This window comes from Prunus mume, linkage group LG2, assembly GCF_029339155.1.
Source record: "Prunus mume cultivar Tortuosa linkage group LG2, ASM2933915v1, whole genome shotgun sequence".
In the NCBI taxonomy this organism is placed as follows: domain Eukaryota; kingdom Viridiplantae; phylum Streptophyta; class Magnoliopsida; order Rosales; family Rosaceae; genus Prunus; species Prunus mume.
The window spans coordinates 16,984,358-17,005,105 of record NC_142699.1 but is presented as its reverse complement, the minus strand read 5'-3'; the positions used below and the strand labels follow the sequence as shown (position 1 = coordinate 17,005,105).

The following is a 20,748-nucleotide window of genomic DNA, read 5'->3' as shown; positions in this document are numbered from 1 at the left end:
ATTATAATCTATATCTATATTAAAGATATTTTATAATTATAATATTTTCAAATAAATTAGTTTTAATATTTGATTTTAAAAATGACCTCAATTTATCCTGCTAAAAATAAAGAATTAATTATTATTATTTTTTCGGTAATTTACATTAGTTAGTTTATTTATAAAGCATAAAATAAAGGCAATCAAGTCAGCACGCACGTGTATCCGTATCCGTATGTGATTCGGGTCCCCGGAGCCGCCCCAGTCAACTACCCAAGTATAAGTATTGGCCCAATACAAAGTGAAGCGCCTCTGGCTGCCTGAAGAAAAACGCAACTCATTCTAGTTCCTGTTCACTTTGCCCCTTACTCTTTGTTGGCTTTATAGTCTTTCCTTGGGTTGGCTTGGCTTGGCTTTGTGGGTGCTCCGATTGGAGATGAAGTGAGAAAAATGGATCAAAACCAGAGATCATCATCGTCCTCAGCATCAGCTTCCCGAGCTTACCAGTTCCACCCCGCACGTGCTGCAATTGTCAATCTATTCGACCTCTACTTAGGAGTGCGTATCAGTTTTCCTTCCCTCTTTCCTTTTCGTTAAGTTTTTCTAATGCGATTTCATCTGAAAATTTTCTTTTCTTTTTTCTTTCTTGGCAGAGAAGTAGTCGCCAAAAGCCTGAGGATTCAGTTCGAGAACCTCCGTAAGTATTATATATCCATAGATAAATTTACGTATGTTAGCTATCAATTCATTCGAAAGCGTGTCTATCTATTTGCTGAAAGCTCTGTCTTTTGGGTTTTGGCTGCTCAATTAGTTTGAATCATATGAATTGAAATTAAATTGCTGTTCTTTTTGCTTCCTTCTTTTTCTTTTTTTTTCCCTCACATTGCACCAACTACCAACATGTAGTAGACATAATACTTTTGGGTGCTGAGTGCACAAACCTTACAGTTGATTTGATAACAATTATACGGCTATTTCGAAGTTGGAAACAAACCATTTGTTTGAACAAGTTTTTTGTTGTCGATTCTTCAGGAACAAGTCACAGAAGCGTGTAGTTGCTCTTAATAGGGAGCTTCCTCCTCGAAATGAGCAGTTCCTTCTAGATTTTGAGCAACTGCAGAGCCAGTTTCCTGTAAGTTGCAGAATTTGATGCACCTTTAAGTATCATATGTCTCACCTATTTGTTTAAACCCGTTCCTCTGCCATATTCAACCATTTCTATGACCTTATTATCATTGTTGTTAGTAGTTTTATTTCTTTAAGTTAGTTGGTCTGATGTTGTTCCATGTATTTCAGGACCAAGATCAACTGCGTGTTGTGACAGAGTCTGTTCTTATATCTCTAGTTGTGCAGTGTAGTAATCATGCACCGCGAGCAGAATTTCTTCTTTTTGCTTTAAGGAGCTTGTGCACTATAGGTCACATTAACTGGGATAGCTTTTTGCCCTCCCTTTTTTCTTCGGTCTCCACTGCAGAAATGTCAGTGGGTCAAGGGAGTCAAGCAATGCCTGCTGTTTCATCACAGTCCGGTATGCTTCAATCTTCAAATAACATTCCTCATTCGTCTAATTTTCAAACTTCAAATCCCGCTTCTCCATTACCTGCAGTACATGGTATTGGTTCCCCCGGCCAGTCTGCTATTGAGCCATCATCTTGTGTAACTATGTCACCAGTTAAATCATCTGATATGCCCTGCAATGGACAGCAGGCGACGGCAAGAGTCAATTCATCTATAAGAGATAATGCTATAAGCAGTCTACGTCAGCTGTGTTGCAAGATTATTTTAACTGGACTTGAATTTAATTTAAAACCAGTAACTCATGCTGACATCTTTTCCCATATGCTGAATTGGCTGGTTAATTGGGATCAAAAACAACTGGGGGTTGATGAATCTGATGGTGTAAAATCCTGGAGACCTGGCAAGGCTCTAATTGAATGGCTACATAGCTGTTTGGATGTGATATGGCTTTTGGTTGATGAGGATAAATGCCGAGTGCCCTTCTATGAATTACTGCGCAGTGGCTTGCAATTTATGGAGAATATACCTGATGATGAAGCCTTATTTACTCTAATCTTGGAGATCCATAGGAGGCGAGATATGATGGCTATGCACATGAAAATGCTAGATCAACACCTACATTGCCCTACATTTGGGACTCATCGGATTTTCTCACAGACTACTCCTAGTGTTTCAGGCGAAGCAGTAGCGAGCTTGCGGTATTCACCAATTACATATCCAAGTGTTCTTGGAGAACCATTGCACGGAGAGGTGATGAGTTAATCTAAAAATTCATTATTTGTGCAGAGAATATGAGTATATACCATGTTTGCAGAATAGTTTAGTATCATTGGATGATAAGATGGTGATAATGTACTAGTAAATCTGTAAAAAGAGATAATAATCTTGACCAAGCATGATTACTGTATATATGCTACTTATTTTGAGCTCATTTTTAGGGCACTCAAAAACTTCTATAATCTGGAAATTGCTCTCCCTTGGCTGGTGTAGGATCTTGCAACTTCAATTCCAAAAGGAAGTTTGGATTGGGAGAGAGCGTTGCGTTGTATAAGGCATGCTCTTTGTACTACTCCATCTCCTGACTGGTGGAAACGCGTGCTGCTTGTAGCCCCTTGCTATAGGTCTCCTTCTCAAGGGCCTACTCCTGGTGCTGTTTTCACTTCTGAAATGATTTGTGAGGGAACAATTGATAGGATTGTTGAGCTATTGAAATTGACAAATTCAGGTAATATTTCATTGTTAATTAGTAAGATTACCTGTTGATTAGCTTTATTGTTCATTTATGGAGTACTGTGGACCTTTTTGCTTAGGACATTTTATAGTACTATTTTTTTCAAAACTTATTTTTCAATCCTAGTTGTTTTAGAGCTATTCTACATTTTTGCTTTTTGGTTGTGGCTACTTGCATAATGATTATTTTAGTCAGCTAATTAGTTATATTTTGTTCCTTGCAGATATTAATTGCTGGCAAGAGTGGCTTGTCTTTTCAGATATATTCTTTTTTCTTATAAAAAGTGGATGTGTTGATTTTGTTGATTTTGTGGACAAGCTAGTTTCACGCCTTACAGAGGGTGATCAACTTATTCTTAGGACAAATCATGTCACTTGGCTTCTTGCTCAAATTATTCGGGTTGAGCTTGTGATGAGTGCTTTAAATGGAGATGCTAGAAAGGTTGTCTTAGAAAAGTAAAATTCACTGTCTTTCTACTGAAGTCACTTCATTTTGTATTGCTTCTTGCCACTTTCTTTGTCTACCTAACATTAGAAATTTATAATTTATGTTTTCCAAAGTATTTATATTAGCTGCACTAACTAAATATGGGCATTATTCTTGTTCCTGAAGAATGATATCTGTCATTTTCTTTTGTTTCCTAAGTAATTATTTCCTACTGCCTGATGACATCATATTTATAATCTGAAGCTTTATTGCATGTAGGTGGAGACGACCCGAAAGATCCTATCGTTTCATAAAGAAGATAAAAGCTCAGATCCGAATAGTCCTCAGAGTATCCTGCTCGACTTCATAAGCAGTTGCCAGAATTTACGTATTTGGTCGTTGAACACGACAACTAGAGAATATCTGAATAACGAGCAGCTTCAGAAAGGAAAGCAAATAGATGAATGGTGGAGGCAAGCAAGCAAAGGCATATTCCACTTTAAAACTATTGCAAATTGACCATTGCTGGCAATAAAATCACAAATTAGTATTATAAAATGTCCTATGTATACCATATTCTAATTCTGATACCTGTGGTAGAAAATTTAGTAAATTTTATCAAAGGGACATTTTCCTGGAAATCTTGTGAACATGCATCTGTTGGTTTCTATTTCAGGGGATCGAATGGTGGATTATATGAATATGGATGATAGGTCAATTGGGATGTTTTGGGTTGTGTCTTACACCATGGCGCAGCCAGCTTGTGAAACTGTGATCAATTGGTTATCAGCTGCTGGAGTTGCTGAGTCAGGAACAAACCTACAGTCCAATGAGAGGTTAATGGTTATGCGGGAAGTAAGTCCATTGCCGATGTCATTGTTATCTGGCTTTTCAATAAACCTATGTTTGAAGCTGGCGTATCAAATGGAAGAATCTTTATTTTCTGGCCAGGTACTCTTTTTTTATTTCTTGGTTATTGCCATTTTAAGCTTGGGGTTAGGCCTTAATGATATTTTTTGATAATTGAAAACTTTTTTTTTGTTTTTTTTATTGATGTATGCATGCTATAGGATGGCCAGAGGCTGCAGGCTGTAAGAACATGGATTACATGCACATAGCATAATGAAGGGGAAGGGGGAAAGCAAAAATAAAATAGTTGCCTATATTTTAGTATGCAGATAAAAGTAGTAATGCTTAATATAATGAAAGAAAAGAAGTGACTTGACTGGGTTCTTGAGGGCATGAAAGTTTTCATGTTTGTATTGCCTAATGCGTCTTTCAAACATGTAAACTAGTCAAAGAAGAAAAACAAAGAATGGTTGACCCCTTCTCTCTCTCTCTCTCTCTCTCTCTCTTGCACAGACACGCACATCTTGCACTTTATGGATTGTTTCATGTTTGAGATTTATGTTTGATAATTTGAACTAGTTGCTACTTCAAGCTATCCTTTCTTACTGTGAATCTGATAATATATGATGGCTTCTTAGTAGAAAATCTTTTTTCATATATCAGCTGACCTATTACTTACACTTTTTGAACTTTCTTTTGTTTTGTATTCTTATATTTCAAATGCAGGTTGTACCTAGTATTGCAATGGCAGAAACATATACTAGGCTGCTACTCATTGCACCTCATTCATTATTTCGTTCTCATTTCAGTGTAATTTTCTTTAACTCTAAGGTTTCCGTTCCTTCTCTGATTATTCTCATTTCTCAGTTTTCTTTTAAAATAATGTATTCCCCAAAAGGGCACCTCACTTAAATTTTTAAAGATCAAAGGCTGACTGTAGGCTGCACTATGAGGGTAGCCCTTCCCATATTTATAGCCCATCTCAACTTTGATGCTGGCAAAACTACTTGAAACTTTACTAGTAGGCTTGTTGGCGCCTTAAAAAATTAGCATGATACTGAATAAAGCTGAAATCATATGAAATATATAAAGCAAAAGTCCATGTTGATTATTTGCTTCTCTTGTGGGACTACACAGGGTCGGTCTTCCTGATATATCTTGGACTTTTGCTAGGTGTGGTTCTTCTTTACCATTGGGCATTGGCGTCTGTAACTATTTTGTTGATTTGGCTATTACAGACAAATCTTTGCAGTCTTAACTTGTAGTTTGGAAACTTTTGTTTATACTTTTTTTTTGCCCTTGTCACTGTAAGGCACCATTACTCATATGATTAAAGTCTACTTTCCTTGTTTGTTTCTGAAATAATACTGTTGTAACCTTTTGCTTTTCATTAACTTATAATTTAACAATAATCTTTTTGATACCTCAGCATTTGGCACAAAGGAACCCGTCGGTATTGAGCAAGCCAGGCGTAACTCTTTTGGTGCTTGAAATTTTGAATTACCGTTTGCTTCCACTTTACAGGCCAGTATTTTTACTATCCATATTGTGAAATTACACTTCTGTCAAGTAATTATAATTTGCAATGTTTTGGCATGACTCTCTTGGCTTCAGATGCTGTAAATATTAACGCTATATTTCTTTTATATGCAGTATGATGCCACTTAAAGTTTAAATTTATAAGTTGTCATATCTTCCATATAGGTACCAAGGAAAAAGCAAAGCGTTGATGTATGATGTTACAAAGATCATTTCTGCTCTAAAATCGAAACGTGGAGACCATCGTGTATTTAGATTGGCCGAGAACTTGTGCATGAATCTAATTCTGTCTTTGAGAGATTTTTTCTTGGTGAAAAGGGAAGGGAAGGTATATAGTGCTTTATCCAAACTGCAACCTGTTTTCTGTTGAACTTTCGTAACTGAACTAAGATGTAATTATACGTGTTGTTACTCTTTGGCAGGGCCCAACTGAATTCACAGAAACTTTGAATCGAATAACTGTTGTCACTCTTGCTATCATCATTAAGACACGAGGAATTGCTGATGCTGATCATCTGCTTTATCTTCAAACCATGTTAGAGCAGATATTAGCCACTAGTGAACACACATGGTCAGATGAAACACTACGCTTTTTCCCTCCTCTTCTTCGTGATTTCTTGATTCCTCGGATAGATAAAAGGGGTTTGGCAATTCAAGCATGGCAGCAGGTTCATTGTTGCTTTCCCAATTTTTTAATTTTTTTCACTGTGTTTGTTTTGTTGATCTGCAACTTTGTTTTTCTGCTGTCAAAACTCAGATGTCATTGACAGAGAAGGGAATCGTCCAACTTAGTGCTATTTGGTTTCATTATTGTATCCCCTATTCTGTTGTTTAAAAAGTATCAAACTGAAATATTTTGGTTGATAAAGATGATTTTGTTATCTTACAGGGCTGAATAGAATTTTCTGTAGTTCTTCTATTAACTTCTACTGTGAGACTTGGTTTTGGAACATAGAATATTAGGAATATTAGGAATATTTCTTGGATATACATGTATGGATATACTTTTGCACAGTCCTGCCATCTTGAATAGAATTTACAGTAATAATACTACCAACTTTACCATGAGTATGTCGACTAGACATGACATTACAGTATTTATTCTTTTGATGGTTGAAGATTTTGTAAATACTTTTCTTTTCTTGGATATACCTGTATGGATGTACTTTTTCATACTCCTGCCATCTTTAATAGAATTTGCAGTAGTAATACTACCAACATTTACCCATGGATACGTCGTCTAGAACATCACATTACAGTATTGTTCCTCTTTTTGCTTTTCATAATACTTGTGTAAGGGCTAGTTTGGCATTGCTGTGCTTTTAAAAAAAACTGCTTCTGCTGTGCTGCAATAATAATCTGCTGTGAAAAAAAACAGCTAGGCGTTTGGTAAATTGTATTTGAAAAACTGCTGTGAGTAGTTAAAGTGTTTGGTAAATTTTTATCAGAAGTGCTTTTAGTGTGTATAATGACAAAGAAGGACATGAAGATGAAACTGGTTATATTTTTCTTCATTCCTTTTCTACTAAAAAAAAAAAAAAAACCAACTTCACAAACCTTTTCTTTTTTTAATTTACACTTTTTTTATCAAAAAATTTAATCTAAAAAATATTATTATAATAATAAAATATACAAATATAAAAATACACATACAAAATTAAAATTAAAAACACCACCCCATCTCTCTCTCTCTCCCCTATTCTCGTCGCCGTCGCCTCAAAACACCCCCCAAAAAAAAAAATCCAGATCAAGAATTTTAAAACTAAAAACTCAATCCAAACCCAGATCAAGAGAGCTTTGAGTTCATGGTCCTTTGCTCTATGTATGTGAGTGGGATTGTAAGATTGGATTTTATTTTGGTGGGAAGCTGGTTTGATTTTCTTTGGCTGGGCATGACGGAATGGGGAAGCTGGGGTTTGGATCTTTTGTGGTTGCATGGTTTGGTAGTTGGTAAAATCATTGAAGTTATGGTATATGTTTACAGAGTTATTCACTTTTTTGTTTTTCTCTTGCTCTCAAATCTTAGATTTTTAACTATTCTTCAAGGTTGTAGGGGCTTCTTCTTCGCTTGAGTATGAATTCTTCTTCGATTTGATGGGGCTTCTTCTTCTCTCTCTGCATTTTTTTTTTCAAAAATTTTATCTTCTTCTCCTTCTCTGTGCATTTTGATTCGAAGAGTTGCAGATGGGAGTTGGGTAATTGGAGGGACAAGGATTGTCCATTTAAAAAGTAAGTGAGGGCATTATGGGAAAGCCAAAATTTCATTAAAACCACCGGTTAAATTTTTTTTTAAGCAGCTTTTGAAAGCTGCCTTCTCCCTGCTTTGGAAAAACAGCGGTCATTGACCGCAATTTTTTAAAAAAGCTGATTCTTGCTGTTTACCAAACACCTTAGTTTTGGAAATTTTTTTTTAAAGCTGCTTTTTAAAAAATTTAAGCACTCCCAAACGCTACCTAAGACTCTAGCTAGAATCTATTAATGTGAATCCTGTGAAAACCCCAGTTTGAAAATTTGGGTCTAACTGAAAATTTGTAAGGATTTGAACAATTCAACTTGAAATTTGCAATCCTTCCAAAGCTGCTATCTCTTACGTCTTGGTGATGAACCTAAGGATTATTTTGTGGTAAATATGAAGTATGGCCCCTACCTATTTTCTGATTGCTTGATCATTCAGTCATAATGTTGAAATATCTGCTCCTTTTTGCAGGCGGAAACCACTGTGATTAACCAATGCACCCAGCTTTTGTCACCATCAGCTGATCCTACTTATGTTATGACCTATATCAGTCATAGCTTTCCTCAACACCGAAAATATCTATGTGCTGGTGCATGGATCCTGATGCAAGGGCACCCAGAAAACATTAACAGTGTAAATTTGGTAAGTTTCAGTATCATGAATGACACTATGGTTAGTACTTACTACTGATCCTTTGCTATGACCTCTAAGTCTTGGCAGGTTTCCATTTGTCTTTCCTAAGAAACTGTTGCTTCTTTCTATTCTCTTGTTCTATATTAATCCCTTCCATTACATGGCTTCAGGCACGTGTCTTGAGGGAGTTTTCCCCTGAGGAAGTGACGCATAATATTTATACAATGGTGGATGTTCTGCTTCATCACATTCAGTTGGAACTTCAGCACGGCCATTCTTTGCAGGTCTGTAAATTGTTTGTAGGTTTTCAATTCAAAATCCTATGTATTGCAATGCATGTTCAGTCGTCTTTATGAGCATTGCATTAAAATTTTATTTTTCAGGACCTCTTACTGAAAGCTTGCGCAAACCTAGCATTTTATATTTGGACCCACGAGTTACTCCCTTTGGATATTTTGCTTCTGGCACTTATTGATCGTGATGATGACCCCCATGCTTTGCGTATTGTGGTACGAGCTTTCAAAATTTTATTTTTTTTAAATTTATAATGAATAATCATGATTACATGTACATATACTATTTCAATCTTTGATAATTCAAATCTTTTTTTAGAGCATGATTAGCTCATTTTCTGTAATGGTTATTGTTGTATCTTTGAAACTATTTGTGCCTTAAAGTGATGAGGTGAATTCTTTATTCCAGCATCATTTCTTCTTGTGCTCTGTGTAGCGTGTTACTTCATCTTGATTTTGTGCTATTGCATGTCTTATGTTCAACTAATGATTGCAACCCATTATAAGAATTTCTTATAAGTAAAAGTTCGCCTTGTATCATGTCTGTTGTTCTGAGAAAGGAATACATTGCATTTTTAATGGCAGTGATCTGCCGTTGATTAAGCTTTGGCAGTGTTGTGTTTGACTGGATGTCTACTGTTTGCAGTATTGTGTTTCTTATTCTCTTGACAGCCTTGATTAATTTTTGTCATGAGTTTATATACTGGACTTGGTTATTATATTTCTCTTGTTGGTTTTCTTATTCCTGGGTACTTTGAATTGTAGCTTCCTATTGGTGTTATGGAATTTGTGTTCATGGGTTACTTACCCATTAAACACCTCTTATATATCAATTAATTAAATTTAACTAGGATTGATGTGAGAATTAAATTTTATGTATTAAAAAAACTAATCTTGAAATGTACAACGCTGCAATATATGTTCTTCGTGATGTGATAATGGACTAAGATGTGCTGCAGATGAGTCTACTTGATAGGCAAGAACTTCAACAAAGAGTGAAACTATATTGTATGAATCGAGGTCCCCCTGAACACTGGATTTACTCTGGAGTCTTCAAACGAGTTGAATTGCAAAAGGCCCTTGGGAATCATCTCTCTTGGAAGGACAGGTTGATATGTTAAATAATAACTTTTTCGGGATGGATTATATACGGTTTTTATGCTGAGAGAAGAATTATAACATTTGGCTAAAAGTTAAACTTTGCAAATTGTTTATGCATATTCACTGACATGGTCTGTTACGTTATATAGGTATCCCACATTCTTTGATGATATTGCAGCACGTTTGCTTCCAGTGATTCCATTGATAGTTTATAGACTAATTGAAAATGATGCCAAGGATTCGGCTGAAAGAGTTCTGGCCATGTATTCCCAATTTCTTGCTTACCACCCTTTAAGATTTACATTTGTTCGTGATATACTTGCATATTTCTATGGTCATCTTCCTGTAAAGCTTATTGTTCGAATATTGAATGGACTCGATATCAACAAGGTAATGACTTTGCTCTCCTTTCTATTCTTTTGGTAACCAGTACTACTTTTTTCTCCAATTAGTTATTTAACTCCAAATTCGTTTCAGATCCCATTTTCTGAGTCATTCCCATCGCACGTTAATTCATCAAATTCTGCCATGTGCCCGCCTCCAGATTACTTTGCAACACTCTTACTGGGATTAGTGAATAATGTCATACCTCCATTGCATAACAACTCAAAATCTGGTTCAGTGAGTGATGCTCTAAATAATTCAATGCGTGCCCCACCTAACAAGACTCCAGCAACGTCTCAGTCTGGGCAAACAAATGTGTCTGATGGCCAAAAAGCATTTTATCAAATTCAGGATCCAGGCACATATACTCAACTGGTTCTTGAAACAGCAGTAATTGAATTACTCTCTCTTCCCGTATCCGCATCCCAGATTGTATCATCATTGGTTCAAATTGTCGTCAATATACAACCGACATTAATTCAATCCAGCAATGGCTTGCATGGAGCTCCAAATGGTGTTGGCCAAGGCTCAGTTTTACCGACATCCCCTTCAGGTGGAAGCACAGATTCCTTAGGCACAAGCAGATCAACAGCTTCAGTATCAGGAATAAATGCATCTAACTTTGTTTCTCGAAGTGGTTACACATGCCAACAATTGTCTTGCTTATTGATCCAAGCCTGTGGTCTTCTGCTGGCTCAGCTGCCTTCTGATTTTCATGTACAACTCTATATAGAGGCGTCACGTATAATAAAAGAAACATGGTGGCTCACTGACGGCAAAAGGTCACTGGGGGAACTAGACTCTGCTGTTGGTTATGCTTTGTTGGATCCAACATGGGCTGCTCAAGACAATACCTCAACAGCCATTGGTATGCTACAATATCCAGTGGTTATTTACTGATATTTAAGCTTCCCTATCTGAGAATCTATAGTTAACTCTATGCTAATTAACACATTCTTTAATGATGTCCATACACATTTCTGATTCCTGACCATAAACTCCTTTTCTTGTTGTGATTCTAGGTAATATTGTTGCCCTGCTTCATTCTTTTTTCAGTAACCTCCCACAGGAATGGCTAGAAGGGACCCATCTTATCATCAAACATCTCAGGCCAGTGACATCCGTTGCAATGTTGAGAATAGCATTCCGTATAATGAGTCCATTGCTCCCTAAACTTGCCAATGCACATGCCCTCTTCAGTAAGGTACAGAAATTCACTCATTGGGAACTTTTAATAGAATCTCATCTCACCTAAGGTTTCACTCATTTCCAATGTTGATTTGAATTTCATCCAAGGTAACATGTACCAAACAGCCCAATGTTGATTTGCTTTTTCTTTAATCAAATATAACTGAAAGGGGAAAAGGAAAAATCCCAGTATTTTTCTTTTTTCGTTTGAATGTTATATATCATGGGCATGATGGTGCAAGGGTGCTTCACCTGTGGAGTGCTGTGATTGACTTGATTACTGTATCGTGCAATGCTGGTAATCATGCTTTTTGGGTACTCTTCATGCATAATCTTGGTTGGGTGTCTTGGATGACCACTTTTCACAACTATTACAATTAACTAGTCTGCCATGTGGGGTTCAGATGATGATTAAAGTTTCAATCTTCCGTGTTTAATCATTTTCGTAATTTTTTTGCAGACCCTCTCATTGATTTTAAGTATGATGGTGGATGTCTTCGGGAAGAATACGCAGCCACCGACTCCTGTTGAACCATTAGAAATAGCAGATCTTATTGACTTCTTGTAAGTGCTGTTCTGTGCTGTCCTTGAAACAAACAAATTCTGTGTATGTGGCTTGATCTATGATTTGTCTGGTGCCTCACTACAGCTAACTATGCATAACCCGTTGTGTTTCTCAGCCATCACATAATCCATTACGAAGGGCAGGGAGGCCCTGTGCAGGCAAACAGCAAGCCCAGACCAGAGGTTTTAGCTCTCTGTGGAAGAGCTGCAGAAAGCCTACGTCCAGACATACAGCACCTCCTTTTCCACTTAAAACCTGACACGAATTCTTCCATTTATGCTGCTACTCATCCCAAGTTGGTCCAGAATGCATCATAATTTTAGGGTTTTAGCATTTCTCTTAAGCAGGTGAACTTTCTTCCATTAACACTTTTGAGTTAATACAGAACAATATAAGATTACTTTCTTCATCAAGTATGTAAAATCGTGTATAGGGTAAGATTATATATGTAACCAGCGACAGAAGTAGGAAGGCTTAGGTGGAGTTATTTTTATTAGATTTTCTTTTCAATAGAACTTGAAATCGAATGTCAAATTATTGTTTATTTACCAGAAAATTAAAGATTCAAGATAGAAGGTTGGATATTCAAATATTTGTTCTACACATGAAAATGGAGTGGTGAGCAAATTCGTTATCGTTTCACATGGGATGGGATGGGATGGGTCACGGATGATGCTGTTTAGCATAATTGGCAAAAATGTTGATGTCCCATCCTAAAGATTACACATCCACAAAAAATTAACGCATTAAAACAAGAACAAATACAAAAGGAAGAATCATTAGACCTAGAAACTCTTAACAAAACCCAAAAACAAAAAAGAACTTCCAAATTATTATATGATTTATTTTTATTTTAATAAAGTACTATTTTGCCTATTTGTCTCTTTAAAATGTTCTTAAACAAAGGGATATTTTGTATTATTTAAAAATTTAATCCATAGACATTCCTCCGTGTGCTAAATTGCCAATAATAGGAAGTGACAGCGTAGGTGGCGACAACTAGACCTACACGTCACGCCAATGCAAAATTTAAAGGCATTGATTGGTTAAATGCTTTGACGAAATTGCACGTTATGTTCACAATCGCGGACCCACCACCGGTCCCACTCAACCTCAACCGAAAATTGTCGTTGTAAACGTGACTGATGCTGAAACCAAACTGCCCTCTTAACTTGGAGATGGATTTTTCTTACGTTTTCTTCTTATTTCCCAATTTCTTCTAGTTTTTGGTGCCCACTAAAATTAACCAACTCAACCCAGGCTCAGAGATAGGATGTTTTTCCAGACCAAAAAGAAAAGAAAAGGTTGAAAAAAAAAGGAACAAAACAAACCAAGAAACAGGTTTAATGATCACATCCAACAACCACACAAATCCTGGAAAGAACAGCCACTCATCATATCTCGTGTGCTCCTCTACCATGGTGACAATGATTTTACATCATCTTCCGTGTCTCCCACAATAATGCAACATAGGCTTACAATTTTATAAGTTTCCGGCAGGTATTATTTATTTTCACCACAACTGAATAGCGTAAAACTTATATATTACACAAAGGTGCTCAATGTAATAATTGGGGGGAGAATCCCTACCCTACAACACTTGGGATGAATCTTAGTTTAAGACTTCGAATTCAAGGTAGCAGTTATTTTGAAGAACAATATGCTTTACATATACTACATTAATTTTGCAATAATCCCACCTCCAATTCAGCATTCTACATCATTGTTGTTCTCCCTGCTGGGTGAAATTCACTCCATTGGAGTCTGGGGATTTCTTGCTGAAGTTGTACGGGGCGGAAATCATTACCCTGCACATAGCCACAGACAAAGAAGGAACTCCAAGATATTATTAGCGGTCCAATTACCATCATCACATATATTAATATCTGCCTGCTTGTCAATTTTGAAGTTATATGTTGGGGCAGCTGTTTAGCTGTTCCTAGGAAATAAGCAATGTTTGCACAAATGCAACCCACTGTCCTAATCAACAAACCCAACTTTTAATGTAGAACACACCATACCCACCGACAACCTTCTTTCTAAAAGTTTTAATATAAGAAAAAGAAAGAAATGGTCTAATTGCTCCGAAACAGTGTTACTGTTTTGTAACCTCCTAAACCCGACCACCTACGTTAGTTGTTAGGTGCAGAATTGCGTAAGATAGGAAGATGAAGTCCTAAAGTTTCTCTGGCTTGGGCCTCCCGTCATTTTGTAAACCATATGTCATTCACCAAATAACCACAGAAAAGGCAGCAGACTCTGACAACCATAAGTTCTAACTTATGTTATTTCTTACTACAATGGACAGTAAACAATTCATAATAGTTTTAAAATTTGTAGTTGAGGGGATCAATGAAAAAATCACCTTTCCTTGCGCTTCTCCAAAAATCGAGCCAAGGATGCTTTCCGAGCCTGTGGAACAGCTGCATAAAAAAGCATATGCAAGTTTAAAGTGAAACAATTGTCCAATCAAAAGATAAAAAGGAAAAAAGCCTAACGTTGTGATCACAACTCTACTTAAAAGTCATACTACTGAGGATCAGACAAACATATTGAAAATTTTGATGCATGCTGAAAATAGAAACCTCTGATAATGTTATTTTTGGAATAACTCAAAACTTGTTCATCATATTACAATGTTCAGAAATATTGAATGCCACCAAAAATCAGAGATTTTGTTGAGAAAACACTATTAGAAAGTTAAGAACCAACATTCAATTACAAAGTATCATACCAGAAGGAATCATAGAAGTTGCAGCAACAGATCCAACTGCATTTACTATTTTCGGAGGCTCCATTTTGCTAACAGGACTGGTTGGATGTCCAGTCGTTCTTGGTGCCATTAGCTCATCAGTGTTTGTGGACCCACTTACTGACTGGACACCAGTATGTGAAGAAACAGATAAGGGGCTAGAAAGACCAGATGGTGCTGTATTTGTAGGCTGATTCACAGGAACACCATCTTCCACTGGAAACTTTGCACTAGGTGCTTGAGTTTTTGGAGCATTAGAGGAGATGGAAGAACCATTTCCAGCCAAAAGCATCATAGCCTGAACCTGGAAAGATGTCACAAAACAACTTTTGAGCTCACCAATGACCCAATTGAAGGTTGACAACAACAAAAACCCATGTTTTTATGTGTGCGCGCATGTGTCTATGGATGTGTGAGCAGGAGCAGAAGGAAGGGTACCTTCTCAGGGGAGATATCATCATAGACATTCACAGTGCCGGCATAAAAGATTGTCAATTGTGAAGGAGACCCAGAGTTCTTGGAATTGTTCCTAAAAAGAATGATTTAACAAAACACTCAACAATTTAATAAATTTTGTGAAATGGTCAATCAATAATTCAAGCATAAAATCAAAATTACCATGGTTCGGTCCTCCCTGCAACTGGAAGAATTGAGTAAGGAGCTGTAACAGGAATTCCCTGCAATTGTTGCTTGATGGTAGTGGCAGCAAAATTCTGACCAGTAGTAGCAAAGTGATTCTTGAAGAAAGGGTTGCTCACAGGAACAGAAAATCCTTGATTGGTAACTGAAATCATCTTCGCATCATGGGGACGATGAACAGAATGCACATCGTGTTGCATAGGATAAGCTGTCAGGGAAAAATGAGTGCCATCTTGCCTATCGTGATTGAAGTAATTCTAGATGATAAAAACCAGAAACCAATGAGGGAATGGGCAATAATAATAATACTATCAGAAGACACTGAACCGATCTTATATCTTGATGATACATCAATTGTTGTTTGAAAAGCCATGGAAACTAGCTGATCCAAATTTTCAGGCATGGCAACTGAAGCCAAAATAATGAATAAAAATCGATCTAGAAGTCAAATATGCAAAACAGAAGTACTATCTATTTCCAACAGCCCCCAGTTGCCAACAAATGAATTAACACGTAGGCGGCAAAGCATACCTGAATTTCACATGGAGCCTGTTTTTGACAATGGTCAAATGCATCTGCAGTTGAGATAGGCATGAATCCAGAAGACAAGGACTCAGATACCATCTTTTTAGTCTTATCATCTTGAGCAGCTTTGAAAGACATCAAATGAGGAAGTGCAGAGACCTTGTTCAAGAAGGGCCAATGTGCACCTCCTGCACCTCTAGCATACCCTAAAAAGTGAAACAGGGTGAAGAAACAAAACTTAGTTAAAAGCCAAAAATTACTATAAACTGTGCATGCTTTTTGTTTCCCCCACCTCCCAAATTTGTTCAAAATTCTAAGTTACAGGAAATTCTTAAGCCAACAGAAGATGGCATAATAACATTGAAGAATTAGATTGGGACACTCAAGGTAAAAACTTGAATAAATTTTTATGTCGCTCTTCCTAGTTGCTAGCTATGCAAACAGCCAAACAATTACTCAGATAGAACAATAGGATGTCATAAAATTAAGTCAATCTTCATATTTTAATCTACCAGCCATGCAAAGAAAAATTGCTTAACTAGAACAGAATTTGAAAATAGCACATGATTCAGAGACCAAAAAAAAGCTCAAGGATTCCACACTTGAGAAATGAAAGCCTCAAGAATTGCTGTGGCTAAAATGAAGTGAATGAGAAAATCACTCACCTGAGTCTTTGCATCCATCATTACTAATCTCCTCCTTCACCACTAACACCGACTCTTTTGAGTTCAAACCCAAGAAATCCCTCTCCATCTCAGCCCACAATCACTCAGAAAAAGAAATACAACAAACATACAACCAAATTCACCTGAAATCCAAGCCAATAAACCCTTCAACCAGACCCTGAGCTAACTGAGAGAAACTAATAAAAAGCTTCCAACTACAGCAAACAAAAATGCATAAATAAAGCACCGGACGAGAGAGAGAGAGAGAGAGAGAGAGTTGTTTTTGACAGGGAAGGGAGAATTATAAGAGATCTTGACCGTTAATTTTTTTTTAAAATTAAGATGAAATAGGAAGCATATGTTTGTGTGTGTTACCGATATTATCCGGTGAAGGTGACCGGCTGGTCCGGTAATGACACCACGTGCGCGTAGCATTTTAAGTGACATGGTTGGTTGGTACCAGATTGGGTCCCACCTGTTGAGGTTTGAGGCTATGAGTGAACGGTACCGCAGCAAATGCGCACTCTAAAAGTATACACGTGATGGTTTAGATGAACTCGTGAACAAATAGATGGGCATAGGCTTCTCCTCGACGAAGAGATGTTTCACACAAGCAATATTGAGAGGAAGAAATTCGAACACAAGACCTCGTATAATTATTTACTTGAGTTATAAGTTTTTTGTCTCGATATCTGACCAATTTAACCACGGAACTTGGAGACTCTCAAGTATTATTCATTTGGCAAATACAAGCAGAAGAGTTTATAAAGTGACAAGAGCAAAGCGTGGGTTATTTAAGAAAAATATTTAGGTGTGACTGTAATGTTATAGTATTTGGATGGACAATATTAAGAGTATAAATCAACAGTGTAAATGATTTTGGGTGTCTCCATCCATTTTGAATTTTGAATTCATGAGTACTTCAACTCTAAAATGGTATCAATCAAGAGTCTCTGCTGGCAAGCATGGTGAGATGGTGAGATGGTGAAATGAAAGCACGTTTTTAGTTGTTCAAATTTATATGAATGCATTAGCCAATCGGGTACCAATAGCGCACCCACCACTATAGAGTATGGGCCATCTTTATTCATTCGCTCCTTTCCTTCGAGCTGTGAGCAGTGAGCTGTTCGTGTCCCCCACTGGTTTAATTTCTGTGGTGCACAAGTAGCACGTGTTGCAATTATAAAAGGCTTGGATTGGATCTCCGTTAGATGATTTAGATTAAGAAATAACCATGCAATTATGACAATTACCATATTCATTCAAATATATCGATCCGTTGTGCAGTAAGAAAGATACCTAGAATCGTAATTATCCTCTTCTTCAAGAGACAAGAAGTGGTAGGGTCTTCCAGTTTCCAAACCATAAAAATATGATCCCTTCCCTTTTAACCCACACAGATCCTAGTAATATCGTACTGGTTGGTGTCATTTCCACATATACATATACGTACAGTATATATCTCTTTCCTGTTTTTCTTTGTCTTTGATGGGACCAGACCAGAGTTGTTGTTGACCAATGAAATAATGCACCATGTGAGGGGTTATATCACATACATTATACATACATATACAGAATATTATTAGTAATTAGAAAATGATGGCCTTCAAATTCAATTCAACAGTGAGGTGATGAGGAAGGGAAAAAGAAGAAAGAAACCCCAGCACAGCACAGCACAGCACAGCACAGTAATGGAATGGTGGTTGAAACTTGATGCTTCCTTCCTACCAGAACAGACAGTAAAATGACTATTTATGTATGTACCAATTAAGCATCATCATGGAATGGAACAGACAACAGAAAGCAAAGCAGAGAATTAAACGCCATTATCATTCCAACAATTGAATATCTACTCCAACAATTTGCACCCTTCATGTATACTGAGATGAGATTTTTCACTCTCTCTTATGGTTATGATCTTTTTTTCTTTTCTGGAGTCGGTAGGGTTTTTAACGTAAATTAATTCATATTCAAAAGAATCAGTCAATGTTGTTAATCGTGTCATGCAATTAACATATGTTTGTGATGATGATGCACAATCTTTTATATATATTTATAGATTTCTAGTGTATTATAATGTAATTATATTGCGTGTGTCAAGATAAATTAACCAACAACGACCGAAATGTTATTATAAATTAATGTACATGTATATCATATATGTATTTTGGAGCTCTATATTTTTATATTGCAAATTTAGAGAGCCTCCGATTATTATTATCTTTGAATGAACAAAACCATGTGCTAAGCTGAGGGTCACTTTAACTTATAGAAAAATAGACATAAGGATTTTTTATTTTTATTTTAAAGTTGTGATAAATTTATTCATTTTTTAGTTTGTCCTCCTCCTCCTATATATATAGTGCAAAGTTTGATTTGTATGAAACCACAGTGGCCCAGTGGTTTGACCGCCGTTTGGGTAAGGCTATGAGGTTCGGTTGAGTTTGCTCTCCAATTCGAGTCCCAGTAGTTGAAACATCTAGTGGCTAGTGTCAGGCTCAATTCCGCAAGTGGTGATTAACTAAGGCACACGCAAGCTGACCCGAACACCTCATACTACTTACACACAAAAAAAAAGTTTGATTTGTATGGGCGTGGCACTGACGGCCACAACAGAACAGAAGGTAAGGTACTAAGGTATATATATAAAAGTGGCGGACTCATAGGTTAATTTCGAATCTACACATTTGCAATAGAAAAAAATATTGGGTTTTGATTATTTGAAACAAAACATATATATAATATGGGTGTGCATGATAACTTAAAAAGACCTAATATTTTATTCTCTCATCATCACATTATGACATTATGACATAGACCTTTTGGTTTTATATGAGAAATAGAATAATCAAAATATTCTCTTCCAATTCAAGCCCCGTAGCCCCATGTCAAATTGTCAATGAACATTAAACGACGCATAAGCGTCACTAATCTACGTACAAATGATAAATGATGGTTGGCTTCTCTTTTTAGGGTTTAAGGTTGTTTTTCCGGTTGTTTGTGTGTCAGCTGTCGCCTGTCGCTGATGGGGAGTGGAGTTTCCAGGCAAGCAATTCCCAGTTGAGTGTGAAACAACAGTGGAAAGAAAGCAAGAAAGAAGAAGGAGAAGATGAAAGGAATATTATTATTACTCTTTTTGTCCTAGCAAGCAAAGAAAAGAAGAAAGAAAAAAAAAGCATTTGGAAATGGTGATAATGATAATGAATGGATAGATTAGCAGCAGCAGGACCACATTTCATTTGACACCATCACCATGCATATCTCAACAACTAGTCTAGATGCATTTATTTACCTTCCTTTTTTTTCACTTGTAATTCTCATTCAATAGTTGGTGAGGAGGAGAGTGGGATGCTTCATGATTTTGTATTATGTATAATACAGCTGAGTGAGTGCTGGGTGACCAAGAAAGTTACTGAGTGAGAGAGGATTAGTTGTCTTGTCTTGTGCCGGAGAAAGCACACCATGTTCAAGGCACGATAATAATTGAATTGAAAGGGGGATTTTGATTTTGGGGTCTTGCTTTTGGATACTTGAACTTGAATCAGAAAGAAAGTTCATCTTTTTGAAGAAGTTGCAAGCATAATGCATTGCTGTTGTTGATGGACAATGACAATGGACCCCCGTCTCCCTCCCATCACATTCACATTCACAATCACATGTGCGAAGCTTTCGTTCCTCGTTTTAGATATGTTTTTTGGAGTTTTTGAGATCCAAACAAGATTTTCCATGTGATTTGCTTTCTTGTTCATCAGCTCATCATGCTCATGACTTAAGGACATGCGTCTTTGCAATTCTGTGGACAGGCAGTCATTAGCAATGAATGGATAGCAAAATTTGATGAGTGTTACTTTTGTTTCATGTCTTTTTTTTTAAATTTATTATTCATAGAAAAGAACGGAAGAAACATCTTCCTGTTTTTTTTTTTCTTTTCTTTTAATTTCTTTGCTTTGGGTAAAGAGGGTTCTTCCTGTGTATTTTATTTTCTTTCTTTCTTTCCTAGTCAGAGACACAGAGGAATAAAACTTAAGTAATTTAAAAAGAAGAACATCAACTGCTGCACTTCATTCGACATGTTTTATGGGGTCTGTCTGACTTGACCTCTGAATATTTTTATGGTTTTCTCCCAATATAAAACATGTAAAAAAGGAATCAAAGAAAAGTTGCAGGAGTTCCACTGTCAAAGTTTCAGTGAAAATGCGTATGTGCGGAAGACAACTCTTAAAAA

At 36.7% G+C, this 20,748-nt stretch overlaps 1 protein-coding gene, 1 long non-coding RNA gene and 1 pseudogene across 4 annotated transcripts; 2 read left to right on the top strand and 1 right to left on the bottom strand.

The window, feature by feature from the left end:
• The first annotated feature begins 291 nt into the window (after positions 1-291).
• Positions 292-12,532, top strand: LOC103321426 (mediator of RNA polymerase II transcription subunit). 2 transcript variants are annotated; one of them, XM_008223225.2, is made up of 22 exons: positions 292-537; positions 633-676; positions 1,012-1,111; positions 1,276-1,507; positions 1,586-2,247; positions 2,488-2,722; positions 2,952-3,169; positions 3,434-3,641; positions 3,831-4,105; positions 4,730-4,813; positions 5,433-5,527; positions 5,708-5,870; positions 5,965-6,210; positions 8,250-8,420; positions 8,582-8,695; positions 8,795-8,920; positions 9,664-9,812; positions 9,955-10,195; positions 10,283-11,057; positions 11,212-11,393; positions 11,838-11,941; positions 12,058-12,532. In XM_008223225.2, the coding sequence occupies exons 1-22, from the start codon at positions 430-432 to the stop codon at positions 12,257-12,259; spliced, it is 4,734 nt and encodes a 1,577-aa protein (XP_008221447.1). In that variant the 5' UTR covers positions 292-429; the 3' UTR covers positions 12,260-12,532. The 2 variants fall into 2 exon arrangements, with proteins under 2 accessions (XP_008221447.1, XP_008221446.1); XM_008223224.2 differs by having other exon boundaries at positions 298-537; positions 1,276-2,247.
• An 891-nt stretch (positions 12,533-13,423) lies between these two features.
• On the bottom strand, positions 13,424-16,845 carry LOC103321427 (protein TIFY 6B-like; annotated as a pseudogene). The gene is made up of 7 exons (XR_016124104.1): positions 16,524-16,845; positions 15,865-16,064; positions 15,313-15,590; positions 15,133-15,223; positions 14,677-14,998; positions 14,308-14,365; positions 13,424-13,750 (listed from the first exon to the last, which is right to left on the bottom strand). The product of XR_016124104.1 is annotated as a protein TIFY 6B-like (transcript).
• Positions 16,846-18,820: 1,975 nt separating this feature from the next.
• On the top strand, positions 18,821-20,033 carry LOC148919742 (uncharacterized). Its single transcript, XR_016124103.1, has 2 exons — positions 18,821-19,147; positions 19,533-20,033. It is a non-coding gene; the product is annotated as an uncharacterized LOC148919742 (long non-coding RNA).
• Positions 20,034-20,748: the final 715 nt, after the last annotated feature.

Bases quoted from the DNA above. Each gene is read 5' to 3' on its own strand.
- LOC103321426 (XM_008223224.2), top strand. From the start codon at position 430: ATGGATCAAAACCAGAGATCATCATCGTCCTCAGCATCAGCTTCCCGA. The intron at 8,421-8,581 runs GTAAGTTTCAGT...ACATGGCTTCAG, and splicing joins ACATTAACAGTGTAAATTTG to GCACGTGTCTTGAGGGAGTT. The intron at 11,394-11,837 runs GTACAGAAATTC...ATTTTTTTGCAG, and splicing joins CACATGCCCTCTTCAGTAAG to ACCCTCTCATTGATTTTAAG.